Source organism: Bos mutus, chromosome 16, assembly GCF_027580195.1.
Source record: "Bos mutus isolate GX-2022 chromosome 16, NWIPB_WYAK_1.1, whole genome shotgun sequence".
Taxonomy (NCBI): Eukaryota; Metazoa; Chordata; class Mammalia; order Artiodactyla; family Bovidae; genus Bos; species Bos mutus.
The window spans coordinates 12,903,140-12,929,638 of record NC_091632.1 but is presented as its reverse complement, the minus strand read 5'-3'; the positions used below and the strand labels follow the sequence as shown (position 1 = coordinate 12,929,638).

Sequence of the window (26,499 nt, the reverse complement as noted above, 5' to 3'; positions counted from 1 at the left end):
TAAAGCAAGATTCTTATATTCATTTTTGATAATGGATTAGTAAATCAAGTTTGTCAAACTCTTTATGTTAAGGTTGTGTTAGCCAGATTTTAAGTTATAACCAGACCAAACACTGACTCAGCAGCATTCACAAAACAGCCTAATTCCATACCACAGTATTTCAAATATTCAACGAACCTAATTTTTCAGTGGGTTAATCACAGATCTTTGTCGGGAAAATACTTTCAGAATGTAAAATACATTTATGCAATATATTACAGCAGAGAAGTTGGTATGACAACATTTTAAATGAGGGAAAATAGGAACTCAGATGAACATAATATATATGGCATTTATTTTTAGAGAAAAAGGACTTGAGGTTGATGTGTTAACTTGCTATTTGAAATAAAAAACTCTAAGAAAGAGCTAAGCAATCAAGGAAATAGAGATCAGATCAGAAGCGATAGAAACACTGCTGTTCCTGAGTGAAGAATCCAGGAATGAGGTTCATCTGATGAGTATAACGACAATGAAGTCATGGCAAGAAAGCTTACTATACACAAGAATGAAAAATGCCACCACCTATGACTACCCCCTACATGTACTTAAAGGTCAGTCTTATCTCATTTAGAATACGGACAGGTGTACTAGGTAAATACCTTCTCAGACTCTCTCTTTGCCTTAACCCTATCATTGTAAAGATAGTTTGCAAAGAAATATTTGAACAATAATCCCAAACAAATTTTCAGGAATAATAAAACTAACATAATAGAATTTATTTATTATACCATGAAATACTTTGGAAAAGTTATGTTGAGTGTGAATGCAAAGAAACTCATAATTAAATATTACTTTTAAGTTCTTCATTAAATATCTTTCTTTTTAAGGAAGCACAAGTAAAAAACAAATCAACAGCACTAATCCTAGCTTAATCTTGCTCTTCTTTATCACTATCACACTTTAAGATCTAATCTATGGGTATTGAAACACTACTGCCAATAATTCTATCTAATGAGCTCTACATTCTGTACCAATGCATCTAAACAGAGAATTTCCTGGGAAGCTTAATAAAATTTAGATTCTTGGGCTCCACTCCAGACCAAATGAAACAGAATCTCTGGAGTTGGGGCTTTGGAATACAAATTAAGCTCTCAGAATAATTATTAAACGCAACAGTTTGGGAACCACGTTTTAAATTTTGCCCTTGGAGAGTATGTCCTGTGATGGGAGTGTAATCTGTATTTGATCTCTAAGATTCAACTCAGGCATTCTTTTCTCCAGGAAGATTTTTCTGAACTCCATGTTATTCCAACACTAAACTTATTCTGTGGCTGTCTTTCCACTGTATCATGCAAACTCTATGAGGGCAAAGACTTTGTCTACCCAATTTATTATCTCTCCCTTTGTAGCACTTAGAAAAACACATGGTACATAGTAGGTACTCTTATATATGAAATGAAGAATAAATCCATGCACAAGTTCATAAATAAATGTTGAGATATATAACAGTATTATTGACTTCTTCTGTATAGGTAATTTAATTCAATATTTATAGTGAGCCTACTATGAGCAAGGGACTTATAAAGATAACAAGACAGGACATTAAGTACTGCTGCGAGGAGAGATGCGTATAATAAAATTAGCTGTCATCCAGTTAAACCTTAAAAAAGGGTAGAGAAGCAACAAATTAAAGTGAGAGTGCAGAGGAAGACAAGAGTCTTTCCTCTCATCACTAGTATGGGCAAGATATATAATCATGGATACAGGCTATCCACATCGTAGGGCAGAAAAGGGAACGTGTACAATAGAAACATTTGGATTCCAGTAGTGGACAAGGAGCAGAACAAATTGATTCATACATTTTCAGAATATAAGTAAGTACAGGCTAAATTGGCAGAGTAAATTAATCCCTAAGCCTTTGAAAATATAAGCCATCTACAAAGTATAACACAAAAGTACCATTTGTGTCCCGAAAAGAAAAAAAAAAACCCTCTGATCTTTTCTTCTTTGTCTTGTAATTCTTTTTCCCAAGCTCTGTTTGTTTTGGTCTTCTTTTTTTTCTAGTTCTGCCATCCAACTACAGTGTGTATGGGGTATTATTGATGAATATAATGTTGTTCAGTTTTTTCTTGGAATTAGTAAAGAGGGATACAATTGTAATATGTATGATATAGGTTTCAGAGTAATTTATATGTGGGTCCTAATCTCAGTTCTATTACTTACTAAGTCTGCTTAACTTCTAACCTGCAGTTTCATCATCTATAAAATGTTGATAATATTACTTACCTCATATTACTGTTGTAATATGAGAATCGAAATAACAAATTATTGTGCTACATCTTAGTAAACTATAGCAGTTACCAACATCATTATTATACATGTTGGTGAACACAGATGATGTTTTAAAGTTAATCTAAAAAAAAGTACTCTGTTTAACTTTGTGCTCAATATTGAGTTTTGTTGGTGATGGTGACGACACAATGGCCACTTCCGGTGTAGGCCGTGGGTGAACTGGCCACAGCGAAAGGAAAAAGAAGGGGAAAACTTTGGAATAGTAGCTCTCAATGAGAAAAGTCTCCATGAGAGGACTATCTAGTCTATGTAGGCAAACAGCAATTTCAGAAAGTGGATTTGTGTCATTGCTATTAACAGCTGGATAGAGACCTTGAGGAATTTGTTGGTGACTACTATTCTAGTTTCATTTAAATTTATACTTCAGCCTCTCCCTCAGTGCACTTGAAAAGCTATGATGTCATTTGAGCTCCATCTTCATCTTCAAGAACACCCTCAGTTGTATGAACTCTTGCACTATAACAGTTTTGTAAGCATTACGTTTCTGATTCACTTGACAAGGAAAGCAAAGATGACGAAGGAATCAAGAAAAGGATTTGACATGTAGCCCTGGGCTTCCGAACTGGACTGGATGAAAAAGCCCACCAGGCCCTAAACTTAAACATGCTGCTATAACGAAGGGTAGATTAGATATTTTCTCATTGGTTTTTCTTTTTTTAAATTGTGATTCAACTTATTATTTTTGTCACTAAGTTCAACAATATCAAGAATTCGCTGAATGCATGGTAAGAAAATAAGTGAAGAGATTTCACACAAAATGTGAACAGTACAGAAGACACAAAGATCACAGAAGAAAACTCCTTAAAGGTAAGAGGATATACGAAACAAATCCTCTACTGATTTGAGATACACTTTGCTTCCTGGGCAGTAATAAACAACTACATTTTGCAGCTCATTTGGGAGACAAATAAAACCTGTAATTCCAAGCTCAGGAGCTCCCATGAATGCCAGTCAATTGCTGTATTTGGACTATCTCATTTTATTACAAAACTTAGGGGATTTGAAGAGAACGATAAGAAAGTGGGTTGTCTTTCTCAAGTTTCTCAGACAACACCTGCTGCCCACCACTGGGCCCCTATTTGCTTTAATTGCTAAGATATAAGATTTTTCCTTTAAGCTTTCATGCAAATTTAAGCTCACAAAAGAGCAGCAGTAGTCTCGTACATTAGATTCAGCAGAGTGAGTGGGTCTCTGGAGCCCTATTTAATCTTTTTCTAAAAGAACAGACAAATTTGGGGTAGTAATTACTCTAAGTTGTGTCAATCCAAAGAATAAAAAGATATATATTTTGCTGTGTGTGGAGGAGAATGGCAGCAAATAGCACCCAAAACCAAATATAATTTCTAGTAGATATACAGAGGAGAAAAATAATCCATAAACTTTGTAAATGCTTTTCTATTTAGTTATCTGAAAAAGCCAGGGCCTTCATCTTTACAAATACACACATATATATATATACACACACATACATACATATATATATTGTGTGCAGGTATGTACTGAGTATAAATACCCAGACACATACTTCATAATCTTTGAGGACTTGGCAGCTGGGGTGGAGGTAGGGTCCTTCTTAAAATTTTAAAAAGTTGTTGATTAAATTTTAGGCCATTCTGGATTTGATCCTTAGAGTAGCTAAACCCCTAAGGATATATCCAAGCACTCACACACAATTCTGGGCACAGTCTGAAGAAAGACAGATTTAACAAGTAACATCTAGTTAGTTCTTTACTTGCTGAAGGAGAAAGCACCAAGCTGGTCTCATAATGTGTTTGACTAGGCTTTGTTACAGCTACAAATGAGACTGAGAACTCTTTTAATTATTAGGCCAATCCTGGTGTTAGCAGTGCACTTAGTTGTTTCAAAGCCAAAAAAGTTACAAATGCCTAAATCCAATTTCTCAGTAAAACCTACAGCCCCCCTTCTAATCTCTTTCCATATCTGTTGCTAAAAATACTTTCATGAGATATTTTGCCTTTGATTCACGTTTTAACTTTATAACCTAACTGAGCCACAAAACCCTGGAAAATGCTCATTAATATAATAAGAGAATGGGTTCTTCGTTAATGCGTCTCTGTAACATACATTCTTAAACCCCATGTCACCTGATACAGCATTTGTTTTGTATCATATAACTCATGTATATGAATGCAGAGAGCTGCCATTTTTTTAAACTAAAAAATATTAGGAGTTCACTGTCTTTTGGATTTCTTTTAAGGCCTTTCAGTACAGCCAAGCTGAAGTAATAATATCTATGCATTGTTTATTATGGTAATAACAAGTTCTAGCTTACAATAACACATAGTACTTAGTTGGGACTAGGAACAACAATATACTGCTTTTGAATAACTGATAAATAGTCTGTTTTGTCTAATTTAACTAGGAATTAGAGAAAAAGAAAATATTTTTCATATATACAAAACATTCTATTTAATAAAGTATGTGCATAAAATTATATATTGGGTAAGAGGCAAAATTAAAAAGAAAACAGCTTATAATATTCCTGATAATTAGAGTTCCTAAATATAAAAACAACAAATGCCTTGCCATTTAAAAAAATTAGCACATTATATAACTTTTACATACTTCAGAGGAAATAAAGATCTTGTGACACTGTTCTGAGGAATCTAATCTTTACATTTATAAAAATTGAAGGCCTAATTTTGCAAATACAACTTTCAAGCTGTATGAGCAAATTTAACTTACATGGAAGGCACAGGATGACATCACGTTGAAGAACGTATCTGTAAATTTCATAAAATCTAGTCACAAGTTACTAGAAACATTTTAAGGAATCTCAGAACTGTTTATGCTGTTCTGATTCAAACTTAGAGCTGAAGAGTCTTCATATCACAAATACAAATTGAAGTAAGAGTGAAGAAGAGAGAACTGTTTCTTATTTGAATGCTACCTGCTTTATGCAGTGTTGGTTAATAAACACTCAGAGCAGATGATTAAAATTTCCTTTAACTTGAATTATTTTCAATTTTCAACAGCTTATTCACTATATATTTTTTTAGTTTGTAAAAAAATGTACTTTCACATTACTACAATTTTAAACAGTCAATCATTGAAAGAGATTTTTAAGTAAAGTCCTGCTCTATTAGCTTCCTACATTGGAATACAAGAATACAGGAAGTGCTTTCAACAGAAAGTTACATGGTTCTACAGTACAACCTGTCTAGAAGACTTGCAAAGGACCAGTGCAGTGACTCGGTCTCTTTGGATCAGGCAAAATCAGAGGCAATTGAAGAAGTGAACTTTTCTTAAAATAATACATAAAAAAATTCCCTTATGAAAATGAATCCTTGCTTGCACTTAGATTTAGTGCTACTGAGAAGAACTGAGGCACAACAGAAAGGAAAATAATCTGAAATAAAACAATTCACAATGTGACTGAAAGCCTTCACCATTAGACTTGACTGCTGCAGGATGACTTTCTCATATTAAAGAACGTTAAACACACCAGGGACGAGCCAGTTTTGTGGATAATATGTAGGGTGACACTAAGAGAGTGCTGCAAATAAAAATTCTGATTTTCACAATCATTTATAATCGTGACTTTTCATGAAATTACTGGCTCTCTTGCTACAGTAAAATTAACTTCAAACCAAAAGGATGCTCTGAAAGCTCTGGAGGACTGTTAGTTTAACAAAGAGGATGCAAGTTTCTCATTTTCTCAAGCAAGCTCTGCTAGAGACCCATCTTTTCTTTGTTAATGTCAGTATTAGACATTCGTTCCACAGAATTTAAAGCTTTTGGGGAGAATGTTAAAGATGATTCTTCAAAGAATAGCTCTTCTAACGGTGACTAGGTAACAGTACCACTGCACTCAGAAATGCTGCTGCCTTGAACTGCAATTGCTCCTTCCTCCTGGTCATCACGACTCCAGCAATGCATGCCATCTACAGACTTGCTGTCCTTTTGACTCTTTCATTTCAGTCCAGTGGTTGAGTTCCTCTTCTCCAGAGCTGTTCAGACCTAAAGAAACCCAGCCTATCATCTCTTTCCTTTTCATACTGCGTTTGTTATACACTGACAGTATGAGTGTCACATCAGAGAGCTGAAATAGGGCCACTTGAAAAACAAACGTTTCCTTGTACACCGGATTTGGCTGCCCTCTGCGGATGGATGTCTTGCATTTGGACATTTCTTGGCCCATGGAATTCAGTAGGGTTAATTTAACATATGTATCTACAGAAAACAAAACAAAACAAAACATACCACAAATATCATTTGAAACAAACTCAAAATGTCTTTCTTGTAACGCTTGATGAGGTCAAGTATTCATACTTTACAAGGATATGGTGTATACCATGTTTAGTAGAAATCTAGTAATTCCATTTTGATGTAGATGATCATAAAATGTGACAAGTACAGAGAATGCTAAGTAGGCATAAAATCTTTGGGGGGTAATAATATCTTAACCTCACTATTTCTAGAATTTAAAGGTATACCTCATAATCCTTCCCTTACCCTGACCCCCCACCCCCGACCTCCCACTACCCACCCTGCCCATCCCCACGCCCATTTAGCTTCACTAAGCAGGACATCATAGCATTAATAAACACTTAGCAAGCTCAGTTAGCCACAACACTGTAAAGCATTCCACTGTGTTTTCAGAGTGTAAGAATAAACAAACAAAGAGAAATGAAGGCAAATGGTAAGGAGGAAAGAGAAAGACAAGAATGCAAAGATGACATCGAAACAGCTTAGGATGAAATGTCAAAAAAATCTCTGCATGGATGTGGTTTTTAAATACATTTTAAAACATTTCAGGCTCAAAATGAAGCCAAATGCACTAAAGACTCAACGTTTAGCAAATCAAGTAAAACTTTCTCCTTGGTTTCATGCAAGAGTACATTTAATGTGCTTTTTGGATGGTTAAAAATAAATACTACAGGATTCCTTCTTGGCACAATTTACTGTGAAATTTTAAGTATGATATCTTAACTATTTTCATGAATTATAAAAAAAAAAGTTGATGTGATGTTTAGTGTACCAAGTGAAACGTAACAGTTCATTGCCTGGTTACTTAGGAGATAAACCCTCATTCCAAACAACTGTGTTTTCAATTTCTTCAGAACTCATGCAAATGATCTTCAGCATGTAGATCCATCATGTGTACTTCATATCAAAATTTCAATTAATTTTATGAAAATTTCAATATTTCTTAATGAAATATCTGTTTCTACATGAATCAATATAATGAATAAAAATCAAAACCTTTAATTTTAAAAGTTTTGCTAATTTTATAGATACTCTGAATACCATCATCCATAATCAGAGATAGATTCTAAGTTAGTTTTATTCAAAGTACCACAGATAATAAATGTGCACTTTTTGGAAATCAACATGGTGGACAGCTTCACTGCTGGCAAGTTTTAGGGTATTTTGTTTTTGCATGAAAAGACAACATCCAATTAGCCTCTACAGGAACTCACCTCGGATTATATAAACCTGTCCACCTATCAAGTGTTTTAGACAACAGAACAGTCCATCTGACAACAGGGGATGGAAAGCAGTAAAAGAAATAATGACCAGATGTCAATTGTTGGGTGAAAGAGGGTCAAAGGTTAGAATTAAAGAGGAAACGCTGTTCACTGGAGTGGAAGAACACAAAACTTTAGCATCTTAATTCAGGTAGAGGGTTGAACAAAGGGGTATGTTGGGTAAATTTCATGGAATGAGAATTTTTAAGGTCATTGTGCAATCTTAACAACAATTACACTGTTTTAAAGTGGGACATCTTTATAATGATATCCTTGTGGTCTAAAGCACATTGAACATAGAATCATGCAAATTATCAGACTATAAAAGACTGAATAAAAGACATTAAAAGATCATTATAATTATTTTGCTAATTTTTAAAGTTTATCCATGCAATATTTAACATTTCCAACACTTTTATTACTCCCAATGTAATATAAAACTAAGTTATGAAAAATAGAACTACTAAAATGTTTGTTCCTGAATGTTACCATTGTTCTTTTGAGATAAAAACTGGATTAGTCAGTCTATAACACAGTTCAAAGCTTAGAACCCAGGTACATATGAAGGGTCACAATCTTATATACAGTAGGCAAACTGATAAAACTGTCTTCTATTTTACTTTATAAATATTTTATTTCATACAATAAAGATTAATGTTAACTTGTATTTACCTCCTAGCTACCTCCCAGCTAATACCAGTACCTGTCCTAATACTGAAGCTCTAAATCTAAAATAATGGAATTGCTATAACCTATTCTTTAACCTGAAAGATCTACTCTGTGTTTTGGGGATGCAAATCTCTCTTGTTTATTATCCACTCCTGCCTCTACTCCCTATCCTTCATTTTAGTTCTGATGATTGTTTCTCTGCTTCTATCAGAGTGGCTTCAGCAAGGACAGAAAGACAAACCTATCATCTCATTCTGCTCCTTTCTAGCATTTCAAGTTAAAGATTTGTCAAAAAATTAAACTACTGGCTAAAGTAGGAATGGCAAACTGATGGCTTGTTACTAAATGTAATCCCAAATAATGTTTTATCTGTTACAGTGTTTCAAAAACACTCAAAAGTTGAGCAAATCAAGTAAAACTTTCTCCTGGTTTCAAGCAAGAGTACAGTGCTCCCTTGCATTTGTCACAGGTCTTTCCATGATTTTATCTTTCATTTACAAATTCTGCTCGTTTAAGTTACTTCCCAGGCCATTTGAGTTTGCTTTCCTAGTGTGGATTAATGAAGATAACCAAGTCACACTTCCAAAGCTGTTTAGTAACTGCTTCTTTCCTTCCTCTGAATTTTTCCATTTGAAAGGAAAAAGGGGACAATAATAATTGCATCCTTTTTATGTGCCTTTATCTGATTTGAGTATCACAATTGCCCTGTGAGATACAACCTTAATTTTAAACATAAGGAAACAGACTTAGGTGAGTTAGATCATTCATCCAAGGGTAGAAATATAAACCTAATTTTGGCCTCTGACTTTTTAATGCAGGGACAGATACACTGTGTGATGTATATGAGAAGCAAGGTTTCCAGTACTACTGAGGGCACGTTAAATATATTTTTATGACCTTTCACTTTGATTGAAAAAAAATAATTGTTAGAATACTTAGAAGTAAATTTAACTCAAGGGTGGAAAAAGTTTCCCCTCCTCAAACGATCATTTGCTACCTGGAGTAAAATACTGTTTTCCGCAAGTTTGTGAGAAATCATGAAACAAATTTAAGGGTGCCATTACTGTTCAAGATTTCCTTTCAAATTCTGAGTTTAGGCCATCAACAGCTTTAATTTTACAGAAATATAAAGAAGCTGCTACTTTCCCAGTTCATTTCTACAGATAACAATAAACAGTTTTGGAGGTACACTGCGACAATTTCTCTGTGTTTGACCCACTCCCACCTCCTGAACTAGAAGAGAGACGAGAGAGAAGACAGAGAAGCTGATGGACAGGGTAGAGGGATCAATACCATCTAGCTTTCCTTTCCTAGCATCCAGTATAAACATCAAGCTATTCCTTATTCGTTTTGTCCTGGTAAAAAAGCAAAGCATATTTCATTTAAGATAAGACTCTGCTGGCAGTACTGATTTATAATTTTCAAGGAGGAAAAATGTAAAGAAACATTTTTTTTTCTTAAAATTGTTAACGCAGACAATAAGGAAAAATACAGAAGGATACACATTAGTTCATAGTACTGCATGCAGACAGAAAACACATTCATCTTCAGTTAACAATATATTCCTCATCATATTTGTGGAATAATATTACCTTAAAAAAAGACTTATAACTTTTTCTGGTATTAGAAGATAATGGCTATGATAGGGCTGATTTATTCTGAAGATGCTGAAAAATGTAAAGTCTTGTCAGCTTACAATTAATATTTTCATTTTCAAATCTTTCTACTTCCCAAATGACTGGAAATAGAAAACATGAAATAGATTAGCTGATGATTACACGAGTATTGATTGGCTAGGACTAAATGATAGGATTGAAGCCCTAACACTTAGAATCCCGTAAGTACGGAAAACATTAGAATTAAGAAAAGTTTTCACTCACTGGGTGGCCTGTTCGCTGCCAAGTTTTTGAAGTGGCTGCCTTTTATCACTTCTGCGGATAGCCTTCCAGTGGTGGCGTTGTAGAGCAGACCGATGAGAATTTCTGGGACTGAGCCGTGTTCGAGAGACTGGCAGGAGGACACGCTTCCACTGCAGGACATCTCTGACACACTCATCTGGGAGTCACAGCCCTGCCGTAAAAAACGAGAGCTTTATAGTATTTTGTAAAAACAGATATATTAATAGATACGTTGGTAATGCCCTGTGTTTGGAATGAGGTAGGTAAATCATGATAAAGACAAGAGTTGCAAGCAAAATTCCCAAAATACTAGACGAGAAATGTTATTAGCATATTTTGGTTTCTGGATCTCGTTTGATCATATGACAGTCAAAGGAATAACAGGAGATGAGGTTTCATAAGTTCTTGCATGTTTGTATATAAATGAGAAGAGAGAAATTTCTTAAACTCATAGCTGTTAATGAACTCTTTCCTGAATGCAAAAAATTGTTTGAAGATTTACTGACCTTAAAAGTCTGACACAGATTTAGACTCAATTACATTAAATGTAAATGTCTTAATTGTGCCTTTAAAGACACAGATTGGCAGACTTTGATTAAATAAGCAAAAAATCTGCTATTTATAAACTGATATGTAAAACACTGACATACAGAAAGTTGAAAAAAAAAAGGGTGGGAAAATATTTGCCATGCAAATACTAACTAAAAGAAATTTGGTGTAGCTACATTAGTGTCAGCCAAGGTTAACTTCAAGGCAATAATCATTTCTAGAGATAAAGAGGTACAATGAATAATGATAATGCTTCAAATTTACCAGAAAGATAAAGTAATTCCAAATTTTCATGCATGGACTCAAAAGCAAAGATTTAGAAAGCAAAAACTGCCAGAACTAGAAACAGGCAAATCTACAACCAGTGGGATAGATACTTCAGCATACTTCTTTCAGTAACTGACCAAATAAGGAGGCAAATAAATACAGTAACGGTGTAGAAGATTTGAATATCATGATAAGTAAAACTGACCTAATGGTAGAACATCATACGCTACAACTACAGAATATACATTTTCTCAAGCACGTAGTGGATATTTTTTCCTTTTTTTCACAGTAGACTTTTACAAAAATATGTATTAAAAAAGCAAACAAATTTTAAATGATGGAAATAATTCAGAATTTTTAAAATATCAGCTATAAATGCAAACTATCTTCTAGTGAAGAAAGAACTCCTATAAATTTGGAAATTAAGGATATAATTATAAATAACCCATGAGTACCTAAACGATAATGAAAATCAGAGATCAGATCAGTCACTCAGTTGTGTCCGACTCTTTGTGACCCCATGAATCGCAGCACGCCAGGCCTCCCTGTCCATCACCAACTCCCGGAGTTCACTTAGACTCACGTCCATCGAGTCACTGATGCCATCCAGCCATCTCATCCTCTGTCGTCCCCTTCTCCTCCTGCCCCCAATCCCTCCCAGCATCAGAGTCTTTTCCAATGAGTCAACTCTTCGCATGAGGTGGCCAAAGTACTGGAGTTTCAGCTTTAGCATCATTCCTTCCAAAGAAATCCCAGGGCTGATCTCCTTCAGAATGGACTGGTTGGATCTCCTTGCAGTCCAAGGGACTCTCAAGAGTCTTCTCCAACACCACAGTTCAAAAGCATCAATTCTTCGGTGCTCAGCCTTCTTCACAGTCCAACACTCACATCCATACATGACCACAGGAAAAACCATAGCCTTGACTAGACAAACCTTTGTTGGCAAAGTAATGTCTCTGCTTTTGAATATGCTATCTAGGTTGGTCATAACTTTCCTTCCAAGGAGTGTCTTTTAATTTCATGGCTGCAGTCACCATCTGTAGTGATTTTGGAGCCCAGAAAAATAAAGGCTGTATATTGTCACCCTGTTTATTTAACTTATATGCAGAGTACATCATGAGAAACGCTGGACTGGAAGAAACACAAGCTGGAATCAAGATTGCCGGGAGAAATATCAATAACCTCAGATATGCAGATGACACCACCCTTATGGCAGAAAGTGAAGAGGAACTCAAAAGCCTCTTGATGAAAGTGAAAGTGGAGAGTGAAAAAGTTGGCTTAAAGCTCAACATTCAGAAAACGAAGATCATGGCATCCGGTCCCACCACTTCATGGGAAATAGATGGGGAAACAGTGTCAGATAATGAAAATAAGTTACTTGAAAAGATTAACAAAAATAGATAAATGTTAGACAGTCCAATTAAGAAAATAAGAGAAAAGGCACAAATAAAAAGATATCAGTAATGAAATGAGACACTACTATATATTCTATAGACCATGAAGAGATTTTTAAAAGATGAGTTAAAAACAGCTTTATTTCAACAAATTTGAAATTCTGATGTAATAGACATATTCTTGGAATAGTACAACTAACCAAAATAGACAAGAAGAAATACAATATCTGAACAGTCTTACTGAAGAAACTGAATTAGTAATTAAACAAATTTCCAAAACAAACAGAAAATAAAAAACTTTAGTTGGATGGCTTCAACAGTGATTTCTAATTAATAATACTAGTCTTATGCAGGGTTTCCCTGATAGCTCAGTTAGTAAAGAATCTGCCTGCAGTGCAGGAGACCTCGGTCCAAGTCCTGGGTTGGGAAGAGCTGCTGGAGAAGGGATAGGCTACCCACTCCAGTATTCTTGGGCTTCCCTTGTGGCCCAGTTGGTAAAGAAGTCTTATGCAAACTCTTTCAGATAGTAGGAAAAGAGGAAACACTCCCCCGTTTCCCTAAGAAAGCAGAAAAACCTTGGGACTTCCCTGGCGGTCCTGTGATCAAGACCCGTGGTTAAGACCCACTGAACAGGGCATGGGTTCCATCTGTGGTTGGAGAACTAAGATCCCACATACCACGTGGTGTGGCCGAACAAAAAGAGCCAAACCTTAAGATCAGAACCTGACAGGGCATTATTAAAAAATTACAGAATTTCCTCATTCATAAACTTAGATTCAACACTAAATAAACATTGAGCAAAGCAAACTGAGCAACAGATAACATCATACTTAGTAAAAATTTTCAGTGTTTCCCCTTTGAAATTGGGGATGTGACAGTGATGCCAGCTATTACCAGTGGCAGTCAGTGCTGCACTGGAGACTCCAGCTAGAGAAGGTCCTAGCCTTATGAAAGGCAATAAAATGAAATAAAAGCTACAGTGACTTGGAATGTCCTTATGTGCATTCTATACAGTTACACCACCACGAAATCGAAAAAGTCTGCAGTTGCAAAGGTAAAATTTAAGAATCCATATATTGCTATATACCAGCAACAAATTCGAAAATAAAACTTATTTTGAAATGGCATTTATTAGAGGATAAAATATAAAATATCTAGGAATAAATGTACAAATGATATGCAAGGACTCTATACAGAAAAACATGAATATTATTGAGAGAAATTTAAAAGTGCTGCGTATACTATGTTAATGAATTTTAAGGTTCAATTTTGCAATACTCTCCAAATTGATTAAATGTAATCATAATTAAGACCTTAAGAGGCTTTTTGTGTGGAACTTGACAAACTAATTCTAAAATGTATGCAGTATATAGGTACAATGGAATAGCATTTAGTCTTAAGAAGAAACTCTTGCCATCTGTGACAACATGGATGAGCCTGGAGGCCATTATGCTAAGTGAAATAAGTCAGTCACAGACAAATACTGTGGTTTCCCTTATGTGAGATATCTAAGATAGTCACAGAGCAGAGAGTAGAATGGGGGCTGCCAGCGGCTGGCAGAGGGGGAAATGGAGAGTTGTTGTTCAGTGGGTATAAAGTTTCAGCTATGCACAATGAGTGAGTTCTAGAGATCTGTTGTACAATAATCAATCAATCTACAGTTAACAATACTGTACTGTACACTTTGGATCACAGGTTAAAGCATCTGCCCGCAATGCGGGAGACCAGGGTTCAATCCCTGGGTGGGGAAGATCCCCTGGAGAAGGAAATGGCAATCCACTCCAGTATTCTTGCCTGGAGAATCCCATGGACGGAGGAGCCTGGTAGGCTACAGTCTACGGGGTCGCAAAGAATCGGACACAACTAAGTGACTTCACATACATACATACATAGATGTCACATTAAATGTTCTTACCACAATAAATACAATATAAGACAGGGTGCTCCGCTCTACTGAGTATCAAAGTTTATAATAAAGTTACATTATTTAAGACAATGTGATAAAACAATGCATAAAAGATTATTAAATAGAAAGCCCACTAATTAATCTACACATAATAGATGCAATTTACAACAGAGGCAGAACTATAAACCATGGGGAAAGGGTAGTCTTTTTAATAAATGGTGATAGAACAACCAGTTATTGACACAGAAATAAAATTAACCCTACCTCAAAATATACCAAAAAGCCCCAACGGTAGATCTAAATATAAAAGGTAAAATGATATACCTATACATTAAAATAAGAGACTATATTCACCATCTCAGGGTAGGGGAAGACTTCCTTAAAGCATTAATCATAAATTAAAATTTAGTGAATCTAGCAACATTAAAATTAAGAATTCCTGAGCTTCAACCAAGACTTTTAGGATAGCAGAAAGGCAAAATCATCAGGTAGGAGCAGAGGTCTGAAATATATATAGTTCACAATTAGCTCAAATTCCAAATATACTAGCTCAAATACCTATAGCTCTGTAAGAAAAAGACAATATAAAAACACTTGACAGATATTTGAACCAGCACTTTCATAAAACAATAGTCAATAAAAATCTGAAATGATGTTCAACTTCATTAATAATCAAGGAAAAGGAAATTAAAACCATGAAGTAACACTATATAACAAACAGATGGGCTAAAACAATACTGTGGTTAGGACAAAGAGCAATGGGAGGCCTCATTTTCCAATGGTTATAATGTAAAGCGATGCTTTCTCAAAATGTTAAAAATGCACAAACCATAATATCTGTCAATTCCATATACTTATCCCCATCAGGAATATGTGTAATGCTTGCCAAGATACATATGAAAGAATGTCCTTAGCAGCATTATTTATAAAGGCCCGAAGAGCGGGACAGATAAACAATTTGTGGTGAGTTCATAAAACACAGCAACTATACTGCACATACAGCATATATACACTGCACAGCGATGAAACTAATTATAACTACATTTACAAACATGATTTTGAGTGAAAAATGCTGAACCTAAAAGGATACTTAGCTATATGCTTCCATTTATTTAAATTTCGACAACAAAAGCCCAAAACGAAAACCAAAGCAAGACCAGGATAATACTAAACTTAAGTATTTCAGATGCATGATGCATGAATAGATGGTAAGATGATAACAACAGTAAAAAAGCGATTAACTTAAAAGTCAAAATTGTGGTTAACCCCAGGGGTGGGGAGAGAAGAAAGAGTGACTGGAAAGGACAGGGGGTTTCTGGGGGGTACAGGCAGTATCTTATTTCCTGACCTGGATGGTAGGTACATGGGTTGTACATTTCTGTCTTTCACAATTTCTACTGTGTGCTCGTGTGCGTGCATACTAAGTCGCGTCAGTCGTGTCTGATTCTGCAGCCCTATGGATTGCAGCCTGCCAGGCTCCTCTTTCCATGGAATTCTCCAGGCAAGAATACAGGAGTGGGTTGCCATTTCCTCCTCCAGGGGACCTTTTGGACCCAGGGATCAAAGCCGCATATCTTTCTGTCTCCTACATTGGCAGGTGGGTTCTTTAGCACTAGCGCCACCTGGGAAGCCCTCTATGCGTTTGGTTTCGCAAGAAAAAAGGTTTAATGAAAGAATTACATGACACAAGGATATAACATTTATAATGATAAAAATTGTATAAAAATAGGATAAAATATTTAGGATAAAATAATGATAAAAATATTTAGGGCTTTCTTTGCACATTCCTAAAGGGATTCACTCCATGAGTTAAAAGACGAACTAAAGAGCCTCTTGATGAAAGTGAAAGAGGAGAGTGAAAAAGTTAGCTTAAAGCTCAACATTCCGAAAACTAAGATCATGGCATCTGGTCCCATCACTTCATGGCAAATAGATGGGGAAACAGTGGAAACAGTGTCAGACTTTATTTTCCTGGGCTCCAAAATCACTGCAGATGGTGATTGCAGCCATGAAATTAAAAGACGCTTGCTCCTTGGAAGAAAAGTTATGATCAACCTAGACAGCATATTAAAAAGCAGAGACATTACTTTACCAACAAAGGTCCGTCTGGTCAAAGCTATGGTTTTTCCAGTAGTCATGTATGGATGTGAGAGTTGGACTATAAAGAAAGCTGAGTGCCGAAGAATTGATGCTTTTGAAGTGTGGTGTTGGAGAAGACTCTTGAGAGTCCCTTGGACTGCAAGGAGATCCAACCAGTCCATCCTAAAGGAAATCAGTCCTGAATATTCATTGGAAGGACTGATGCTGAAGCTGAAACTCCAACATTTTGGCCACCTGATGCAAAGAGCTGACTTATTTGAAAAGACCCTGATGCTGTGAAAGATTGAAGGCGGGAGGAAAAGGGGACGACAGAGGATGAGATGGTTGGATGGCATCACCGATTCAATGGACTTGAGTTTGAGTAAAACCCAGGAGTTGGCGATGGACAGGGAGGCCTGGCATGTAGCAGTCCATGGGGTTGCAAAGAGTTGGACATGACTGAGCAACTGAACTGAACTGAACTGATAATACTATTATTCTACAACAAATTTTTATATTTAAAAATTATAGATTTAGATGTTTAGATTTTAAAAATCTAAATATGTCTTACACAAGTCTTCAAGTTTGAATTTAGGTTGGCTTATACAAGTAATCAAGGAGAATTAATACTTACTTGGGGATTGTATAAACTCACTGGACTAATATTGAGAGGGATAAAAGTCTCCTATTGTCAAATCTAACTCTAAACCACAGAGGAGAAAGCCAAAAAAAAAAGATGCATCTTATGTTCCTAAATCATGGGTACACAAAACACATAGTTTGGTATGTTTTCATGACAGTTGGAGGAGAAAACATAATTTTAGTAAGTTTCACTTAGGATATATCATCACTTATGAAAATAGTGTCAGAAACATGCTCAAGCACATTTGGTGCGTTTGCTACATTAGGCTATTATACTCGCAGCATCTGTTAGAATATTGTGAAATGCATTTTTCATAGTATAGTATTTTTCATGTTAACCTACTGTCAGATAATAAGATATGGAGCTAATGTTTTCTTATCCACCCATTAAGGTCATTAAGTGATATCCCAGGAAAGTCTTGGGAAAGGTCTTTCTTGCTCCTAAGAAAAACAGCTAACTTATCTCCCCATGTACTGCTGCAAAAATGTCCTTGTCTCCAAGCCCAACAAAAAAAAAAAGAGTGGTAAGATCCTCTGTGATCACATTTTATTTCAGTAAGCCCTGCTGAAATATAGTTAGTGTTTAACAGAAAAAAGACTATTTTCTGAGGAGTTCATTCTGAATTTATACCTTAGAAAAAGTGCAAATCTCATGGTCTTTTTCACCGCCATCGGTGTAACTGCCTTTCCAGGGTTGGCATAGGTGTGGCAGTGCATGGAGACCACCGAGAACAATGAAAGCGGCAGAGAGTAACAATATAGATAGAGCAACTGGAGTGAAGACAAATTAAATACAGATACTCCATACTCAAGTGGCATCTTTCCTTCGACGATTCCTCAGGGCAAGTTGCTCCATTCAGCGTGCATTCAGGAATCTCTCCCTACTCTCGCTGCAGACTCCATCATTAATTTATCACTAGGGCTTGCCTTGGTGGCAGTAACTGCAGGTCATTAACCCAAAGTCAAACAAATCCCAATCATAATTGGGTCTACTTAAAGGAATTGTCCCACAGGCTCCCTAAAGTGAAAGTATAACTTCTTCCCATATAACATAATGCTTCACTTCTTTTTCAGACTTCTTTTCTTTCCTCTTGAGTCCTCTGCCCTAGGGTGAAGGATGATAAGCAATTCTGTAGGAAAAAAATGGTTTAATTTCTCTGAGAAATAAACCAACTCTATATAATGTTTACCATAAGCAGAATTAGTGCTTATGATAGCCATTACATGTCCTTATGCTAATAGGTTAAAAACATGTAGGAACTTGTAAATATAGAGAGAAAAGCAAAAGATTAAAAAATATAATACAACAGAACTATTAGGTAGATGTGCTGAGTTTTTTATTAATACTAAACTGACTTCACCTTACTTGTAACCACTTCTACTCAGTATTTTTAAGGTAAAACTGCTGAACTCTATAGTGGTAATTATGATGAATTTGAATATTTCACGTTGAATTTATTTTCCCTGTGCCTCAAAGATATTTTCTGGTTTTTAAGGTAATTTGCACAGCATGAAATGTTTCCATTACACTTTCCTAAAAATGGGGCGATGGGGGCACAGAGGGTGCTGAAGTGTGACCAGAGGACAGTCTCCTGCTGGAACACTTAGGGCCCTTCCCAGCCCCAGGGCACGAGCACCAGTCAGACGAGGTAAGGAGGAGACGCGGTGGTGGTTTAGGCGCTCAATCGTGTCTGACTCTTGCAACCCTCTGGACTGTAGCCCGCCAGGCTCCTCTGCCCTTGGGATTCTCCAGGCAAGAATACAGGAGTGGGTTACCATTTCCTCCTCCAGGGGATCTTCCTGACTCAGGAATCGAACCCGCACCTCCTGCACTGCAGGTGGATTCTTCACTGACTGAGCCACCAGGGAAGCCCACCACGGGCAATTTCAGGAAGGAGGAAGCAAGAACATCATAACTGCTCCACATCTGACCCCTCTTCCACTTCCACTCCCTCCCCAATCCAGTGTAAAGGAGAGTCATCCTGTATTTTGGTAGGGGTAAAAATACCCATTGACTCTAAAGGGTAACCTAACTGGAGTAAGCAAGGGATGGGATTTCAGAGTGCTATCGGAATCAGGATACTTCCGGTTGCAAGTCACAGACAATGGCTACTGGCAGGGGAAGAAGTGGCCTTCCCAGACAGGGTCTGCCCCCAAAGCAACAGGTTACGGAGGCCACCAAGAGCACCCTACCAAAAACACAGGAGGGACAGAGACAGAAAGCATCCAAAAGGGAGGGCCAAGAGAGCTGGAAGGCAGCAGCAAGCCCTCCCCCTGTCTGTGTGGGGCCGTTGCACTGAACGAGGAAGGAGACTCATTTCAGCCTGCAGAACTCCAGTCTGTCTCCCTCCCTGCAGGGAAGCCTGGTGCTGAGAAGCTTCTGGCACTTACCATCAAACTACCAACTTTCACGAGCTGAACACACACAAGGGAATTTACGGCTTTTGTAATACAACAGTTAACACAAGGGCAGCTTCAGATGCTCATGGGTCCAGGCCTCAACCCATGTCACTAGGAAAAGAGTTCTCTCCCATTCCTTGGGTTTGTTTCCCAAATTTGGCTTTATCCGCAGGTAGACTCTTTGCTCCAAGCTGCCAGATAGTTTTCAGCAGCTATCCTGATTGCTCCAACCAGACTGAAGTCACTTCATCCAAAGTACAGGGGCAGGTTGGTCTCCCAAGCGAAATCTGGATACTGTGGCCACAGGAAGACATGGAAGCCAGGCAGAAAAAACAGATGTCTACTACAGAGCCTGTTCAGTTGAGCTGTTTGCCCTGCATTTTTCCCCGTGACCTGCAGTGAGGAATATCACCCCTGCTACTGAGGAGCTGGTCCCGCTGCTGCCATTGCACCAACCGAGACTACTTCCCTCTGTCTCTCTGCTCGGTTTGTTCTGAGGTCATTAGCTTTGCAAGAGCCAAAGAAAAGGAAACGATGGTTCAGTGAAAGGGAATGTTACTACACTCGTGGAGCAGAGCTCTGATATTCAGGTTAGCTAATGAAGAGTGGGGCGGGGAAAGGGGGAAATTCTCACTTTCTCTTTCATACAGAAAGTTTTTTCATATTAACACTGAAGATGTACCGATAAGGTTTAAGATACAACAAAAATTAATTGTAAAACAAATAAAAACAAGATCTTTTCTAGTACCAATACTTGAATACAGCAGCCTGTGGAAATGGTCATAAAAACTCCTGCTTTTATCTAAATTTCTATATGTATATGTAGGTATGTATAAATATATGCACATATTCTTTTTTACTACATTCAATATGAACATATTTAATTTGGCATTTCTGCATACATGCTCGTGAAAGCTTGGTTTGAGCTTGTGAGATTGGTTTATAAAGTTTACAAAATGTTTCCCATGCTCTCGAACAATTCCTATGCTACATAAACTATTTCAGAGTATACAAAAGAAAAGTACCCTTCTCTTTTGAGATGTATAACTTTGACACTAACTAGATAAGAAGAATATAAAACTACAAACAAATCTCACTTATAAGCATATATGCAGAAACCCCAAGCTAAATGTTGTATTAAATTGAATTCAACAACAAAAACCACATATATGTATTTCATCAAATAGGTATTATTCCAAGAGAGTTATGTGTTCATTGAAGATGCCTTTGAAACTCAACCATCTTTTTTCTTTCTTTTATGAGAATCTGTTTAGACTGCTGATTGAAATTTCTTAATGGTAATAAGTCATCTCAAGTTTTCTATTACTCCTGAATGACTTTTAAGAAATTCATATTTTCAAAAAAATTGCCCATTTCATCTATTTTTCAAACTTGTTTTTCTAGAATTATTCTCTTTATGATCCTGAAATTTCCACTGAATTGATGATTATGTCCCCCTTTTCACTTAGCATAATGTTTTTCTTTCCTGATCAATATCTCCAGAGGTTTATCTAACTTATTAGCAATTAAAAAAACCCAGCTTTTGTTTTTTCTAAACCTCTTTACTCTTTTTCTTTCATTAATTTCTCCTCATTTTCCTTTTCTAACTTCCTGTGTTGAAGAATATTTAACTCATCAATTTCCATTCTTACAAATATATTTAAGACTATACATTTCTCTGCAATATCGTTATATCTGTAGGGCATACATTTAATTCTGTTCTCATTTTGTCTGGTTCTAAAAATTTCTAATTTCCATTATGCTTTCTTGTCTGACCCAGAGTTAAAGAGTTTCTTGTTTATCTGCACATGGATTTGAGGGACGGCAGGCACGAGGGCTTCCTCTTTCACCTCTCTTCCTGTTACTCTACTCCTCAATCATGGACTTCTAGCTAAATGGGCCTCCTTGCTCTTCCCTGAAAACATCACACACTGGGCTCTCAGGATGGGCTGTTCTATCTGCTCACGATGTTCTTTCTCCAGATATGCAAATGACTAACTCTAGTTCTTCTAAGTCTTTGCCCACAAGTTGCGTTGTCTATCGTGACCTTTTGTTTAAATCACAACTCCTTTCCAACTAGCACTCTTGACCCTGCCCACCCTTTTTTCACATACTGTATCCTTATTATATTTACTGTATCCCAAGTCTTCCCTCTCCACTAATGAATTAAATTCTGTGCAGGTAAAATTTATGTCTACTTTTCATTAATGTACTCAGTACACAAAACCACCAGGATGGTGTCTGGCATATAATGCATGTGTGTGTCAGAGATATTTGTTGAAGGAAATTCTAATTTCAATCCAATGTGGTCAAAGAATGAAGTTTATATATTAATTCCTTGTTATTTGTGGAGAATTCCTTTGTGGCCTGACATATGTATGGTTGACATTTGTAACTACTCTACACATGCTTACGTTTATTAAGTAGAGGTCCCATACATATACATCAAATTAAACTTGTTACACATTAAATCAAATCAGACCTTCCATATCTTTGCTAGTATTTTTCTGCTTGCTCTATCTCTGCTTATTTAGATTTTCTACACACTTAATAATCTCTCAGCTTACAGTTACTTCTATCTTATTTCCTCCTTTTGAATTCAATGTTCTTGAATTCAAAGTACAAGTACATGCTTGAGTAATTATCCCAGCAATGAACTATGAGTGCTAAGCTCTCTTGGTCTTTGCTTGAAAACACTGGAATTTGCCCCCTTCCTTAGCAATAATTTACGTGGCTATAAGATTCTAAGTTGGTAGTTTAGTTGCTTTGGCTCCATACAGATATTGTACCAGTGCCGTTTAGGGTTTAGGGCTGTTGAGAAGCTTTCTGTTAGACAAACTGTTGTTCCCTTCCCTTTCCTCTGTGCTTATTTTTATTATTTTGACTTCGGTGTTCCTCCTATGACTGGAACCTTTGTAGATGTGGTTTCATTTATGATAATCCTGCTTATTAGCACCTGCACTTTTTCAGTTTGATGATCTATGTTTTTCAAATGTTTCCTCTTACTATTTCTAGTCTCTCATTCTGGAGTTTTTAAAAGAAAATATATTTTAATATTCTCATTCTACTTACCATGTTATTCATATTTTTCATTGATGCTATTTTTAATGACTCTATCCTTCATTCCAGAAGTTCCATATGGTCATTATTTAAATCTGCCTCTTTTCCCATATTGTCTCGTTCTTTCCTTGTGGTTTCTGTTACGTCTTTTAGTTCTTTGTTCATTTAAAGCATATTTATTTTATAATCTCTTCCATAATGTCATATTAAATTGAAAGGACTGTTGCTGAAGCTGAAGCTCCAATACTGTGGCCACCTGATGCATGGAGCCAATTCCTAGGAAAAGACACTGATGCTAGGAAAGATTGAAGGCAGGAGGATAAGGGGGTGGTGGAGGGTAAGATGGTTAATAGCATCACTGACTCAATGGACATGAATTTAAGCAGACTCCAGGAGATAGTGGAGGACAGAGGAGCCTGGTGTGCCACAGTCCATGGGGTTGCAAAGAGTCATACACGACTTAATCACTGAACAAAAACAACAATAGCAACAGCAGTGTCCTATTAATTTATGTCCTAGAGATGCCAACGTATCTATTTTTGGGGCCTGCTATCATCATGGTGGGTTATTTCTTTCTGCCTATACTCCTTTCTAATATAAGTTCATCTTTAAGAGGGATTGTTTTTCTTTGTTGGGAATTCTGTATTACTTAGGTTTGGCTACCTGAACAAAATAAGATGTGATTTAAGGAAAGAACCAAGAAGTAGTAGGGAACAAGATACTGGTAGGAAACCAACAGTAGCCGTTACACCCCCGTATCCAATATTTATATTCTCAGCTTATTTTAATAATTTTTGGAAATACTCATATTCATTTTACAATCTTGACTTAATTTATCTGTGACCAGACTTCAGGCTACTTGCAAAAAAGTAATTAACAGAGCAAATATTGCTTTCTTTATCTTACTGAAGGAAACTAAATAGAATAGAAACAAAACATTTTGGCAGTCAGCAGTATAAGAATTTATTGAATGTTTGTTCTGCACATAGCACTGTTCTGGGGGAGAGATGAACTAATCCTAAACCAGACTATGATAAAATATCTTGAGAGGCTTATGGGAGAATACAGGTAGATCTGATCAACTCTGGAATATCAGAAACTATATTCCCAAGAACAGATTTTGAAGTAGGCCCTAACAGGATTTCAACAGGCACAGGGAAGGGCATTTCAGACAGCAAACTGGGCTAAGGCCCAAATGTGGATAGTACATTTGGTAAAAAAAAAAAAAAATGATCTGGTGTAGCTGGTGTTTATGGGGAGGGATAGAAAATGTAGAAAGTAAGACTGAAGTCAAATCTTACTCACCTAACTAGGTGAACATTTCCATCATAAACTATAACCATTGCTTTGTCTATCTTTCTTGATAGATTCTAAGTCTGTCGAAGGTAGAACCTTTGTTTTATTCATCTTTTATGTCCCCAAATTAGTATAGTACTTCTCACTCAGCAAGCACTTAACAAATATTGTTTAACAAAAAGAATAAATTGGGAAAAACATGAAATGTGGGAGTAAGAAATACTGGACCTGCTCTCTAAGCAGTGGAGAGCAAGAGAGAGAGAGGCACCGTGAACTGGAAGCAGCATCTCAGGTTGACGCCTTAGAAGAAACAGCAGATGGCCAAACACGGGCATGACTGAGAGCGTGGGCAGAAGTTACGTTTTGCTCTGTTGGGCTAGTGACAGATAGGTCTCTCCTTGAGAAGTACTTGTAGCTTGTCTTTGGGTACATTTTACATCTTAAGCAAAAAAAATTGTAACTTTTTACCTTGTAGGAAACATAGACTCTATATGATTTACTATAATTTATTTTGATTATTATTGGAGATCTAGAAACATGTTGTATAGTGAAAGTAATCATATTAGATTTTTGTAACCTGAAAAACAGCTTTAGCACATAAAAACCAGGACTTTTGTTTCAAAATAAATGTAGCTGACTTCTCTCTTCTTAATAATCTATCATATTTCTGAAAACCGGAAAAGCTTTTTTTCTCTGAGGTATCTGAGTCACTGGGAATATGTATTGCTAAGGTAGTATAGATGCTGCAGCCCAGAAATGCATCCGACTCCTCACACAAACACTTGTGGAGGTGTAAGCTTTTTAGAATTGGTCACTAAGCTCACGGAGTGCTAGAATCACAGTTACTCCTAAGCAATGCAATTCCTCGTGTACTCCAAACATGTTAAACTTTTCCTTTAAACAGTTTGTTTTAAATGAGATGATCTGAATCTGTGTTCTTACTAGAAATGTAATTTTTTTTTTTACTACTGGAAACTGAAATAGAATGATAACAACAGCCCCAAATTCTGTAAACTCTTATGAAAAACTCAAAGGAACTTTTTGGCCAACACAGTATTACAAAATGCTTCCTAAATTTTTGTTATATTCTATTACCCAACGGCAATGGCACCCCACTCCAGTACTCTTGCCTGGAAAATCCCATGGATGGAGGAGCCTGGAGGGCTGCAGTCCGCAGGGTCGCTGAGGGTCGGACACGACTGAGCGACTTCACTTTCACTTTTCACTTTCATGCATTGGAGAAGGAAATGGCAACCCACTCCAGTGTTCTTGCCTGGAGAATCCCAGGGACGGGGGAGCCTGTTGGGCTGCTGTCTATGGGGTCACACAGAGTCAGACACGACTGAAGTGACTTAGCATATATATTACCCAACGGCTACTGGTTTTCTAGCTGTGGTTAATGGAACCTATTGAATTTCATTTTGAAAAAAAAAATTTAAACTATTTAAAATCTAAAATAATAACTATAAATGCACATAAATGAGAATTTAAATAGAGAGGTGATACAGCGTACTGGTAAGGAAAGCAAACCCTGGGGTCAGACGACCAGGGTTTGTCACTTATGAAATGTGACTATGCAAAGTACTTAGCATCTCCATGCTTTATCTAAAAAACTTGTAATAACTGTCTACTTTCTTAGTAGTTACGGCTTCCCTGGTGGCTCAGAGGTTAAAGCGTCTGCCTGGAATGAGGGAGATCTGGGTTCGATCCCTGGGTCGGGAAGATCCCCTGGAGAAGGAAATGGCAACCCACTCCAGTACTCTTGCCTGGAGAATCCCATGGAGGGAGGAGCCTGGTAGGCTACAGTCCATGGGGTCGCAAAGAGTCGGACATGACTGAGCGACTTTCACTTCACTTCACTTCTTAGTAGTTAAACTGAATGCTAACAAACTAGAGAATACTACTGCATTTATTTTTATTGAAGGCTTAATCTTGTATTTTGGACTAAAGATTTATTTACCTGCTTGCCATTTCTGTTTATTTAGAAGTAGTACTTGGAGACTGCACAGCAAGCTGTTTAAAAAGAGGTACCATTTGTAACTATCTATCTGTGTGAATCAGACTTAGCTTTTGTTGTGTAATATTAAAAAAAAAAATCTGGATTGAAGTTAAGATTAAAACATATTATCAGCAACTGTATAATTGTAAGTATCTGTGCTATTTCTTGCCTCAAAAATTCCAAAGTCAGAGGAACCTGGTGGGCTACAGTCCATGGGGCCACAAAGAGTCGGACACGACTGAGCAGCTAAGCATGTACCCACGCACATGCTTTGAAGTAAGACAATGGATTTATATGCAAGCTCTGACATTTTGCCATCTGTATGACCTTTGACATATTTTTAAATTTCCTTGAGACTCAATTTCTTTATTTGAAAAAGAAAGACAGAAATAGTATTAATACTATCTCAAAATTTTTATTCTACATTTTCTTGTTCAAGAAACAGCTCCATTATTTTCAGTGTTTGATGTTATAAATAAATACTACAAGGTCAGAGCTCTGTTAGTAAAATTACTTT

The 26,499-nt window shown here is 36.7% G+C and overlaps 1 protein-coding gene across 3 annotated transcripts in view; it reads right to left on the bottom strand.

The window, feature by feature from the left end:
* Positions 1-6,211: 6,211 nt before the first annotated feature.
* The window catches only part of SYT14 (synaptotagmin 14), a 142,782-nt gene continuing 122,494 nt past the window's right edge, over positions 6,212-26,499 (bottom strand). For 2 of the 3 annotated variants that reach the window (XM_070384442.1, XM_070384441.1), the window contains exons 5-6: positions 10,373-10,562; positions 6,212-6,525 (exon numbers count right to left, since the gene is read on the bottom strand). In XM_070384442.1, coding sequence (XP_070240543.1) covers positions 6,212-6,525; positions 10,373-10,562 — 504 coding nt within the window. Of the gene's footprint in view, positions 6,526-7,775; positions 7,833-10,372; positions 10,563-26,499 lie in introns of all 3 variants that reach the window. The other variant, XM_070384443.1, reaches the window with a different exon arrangement.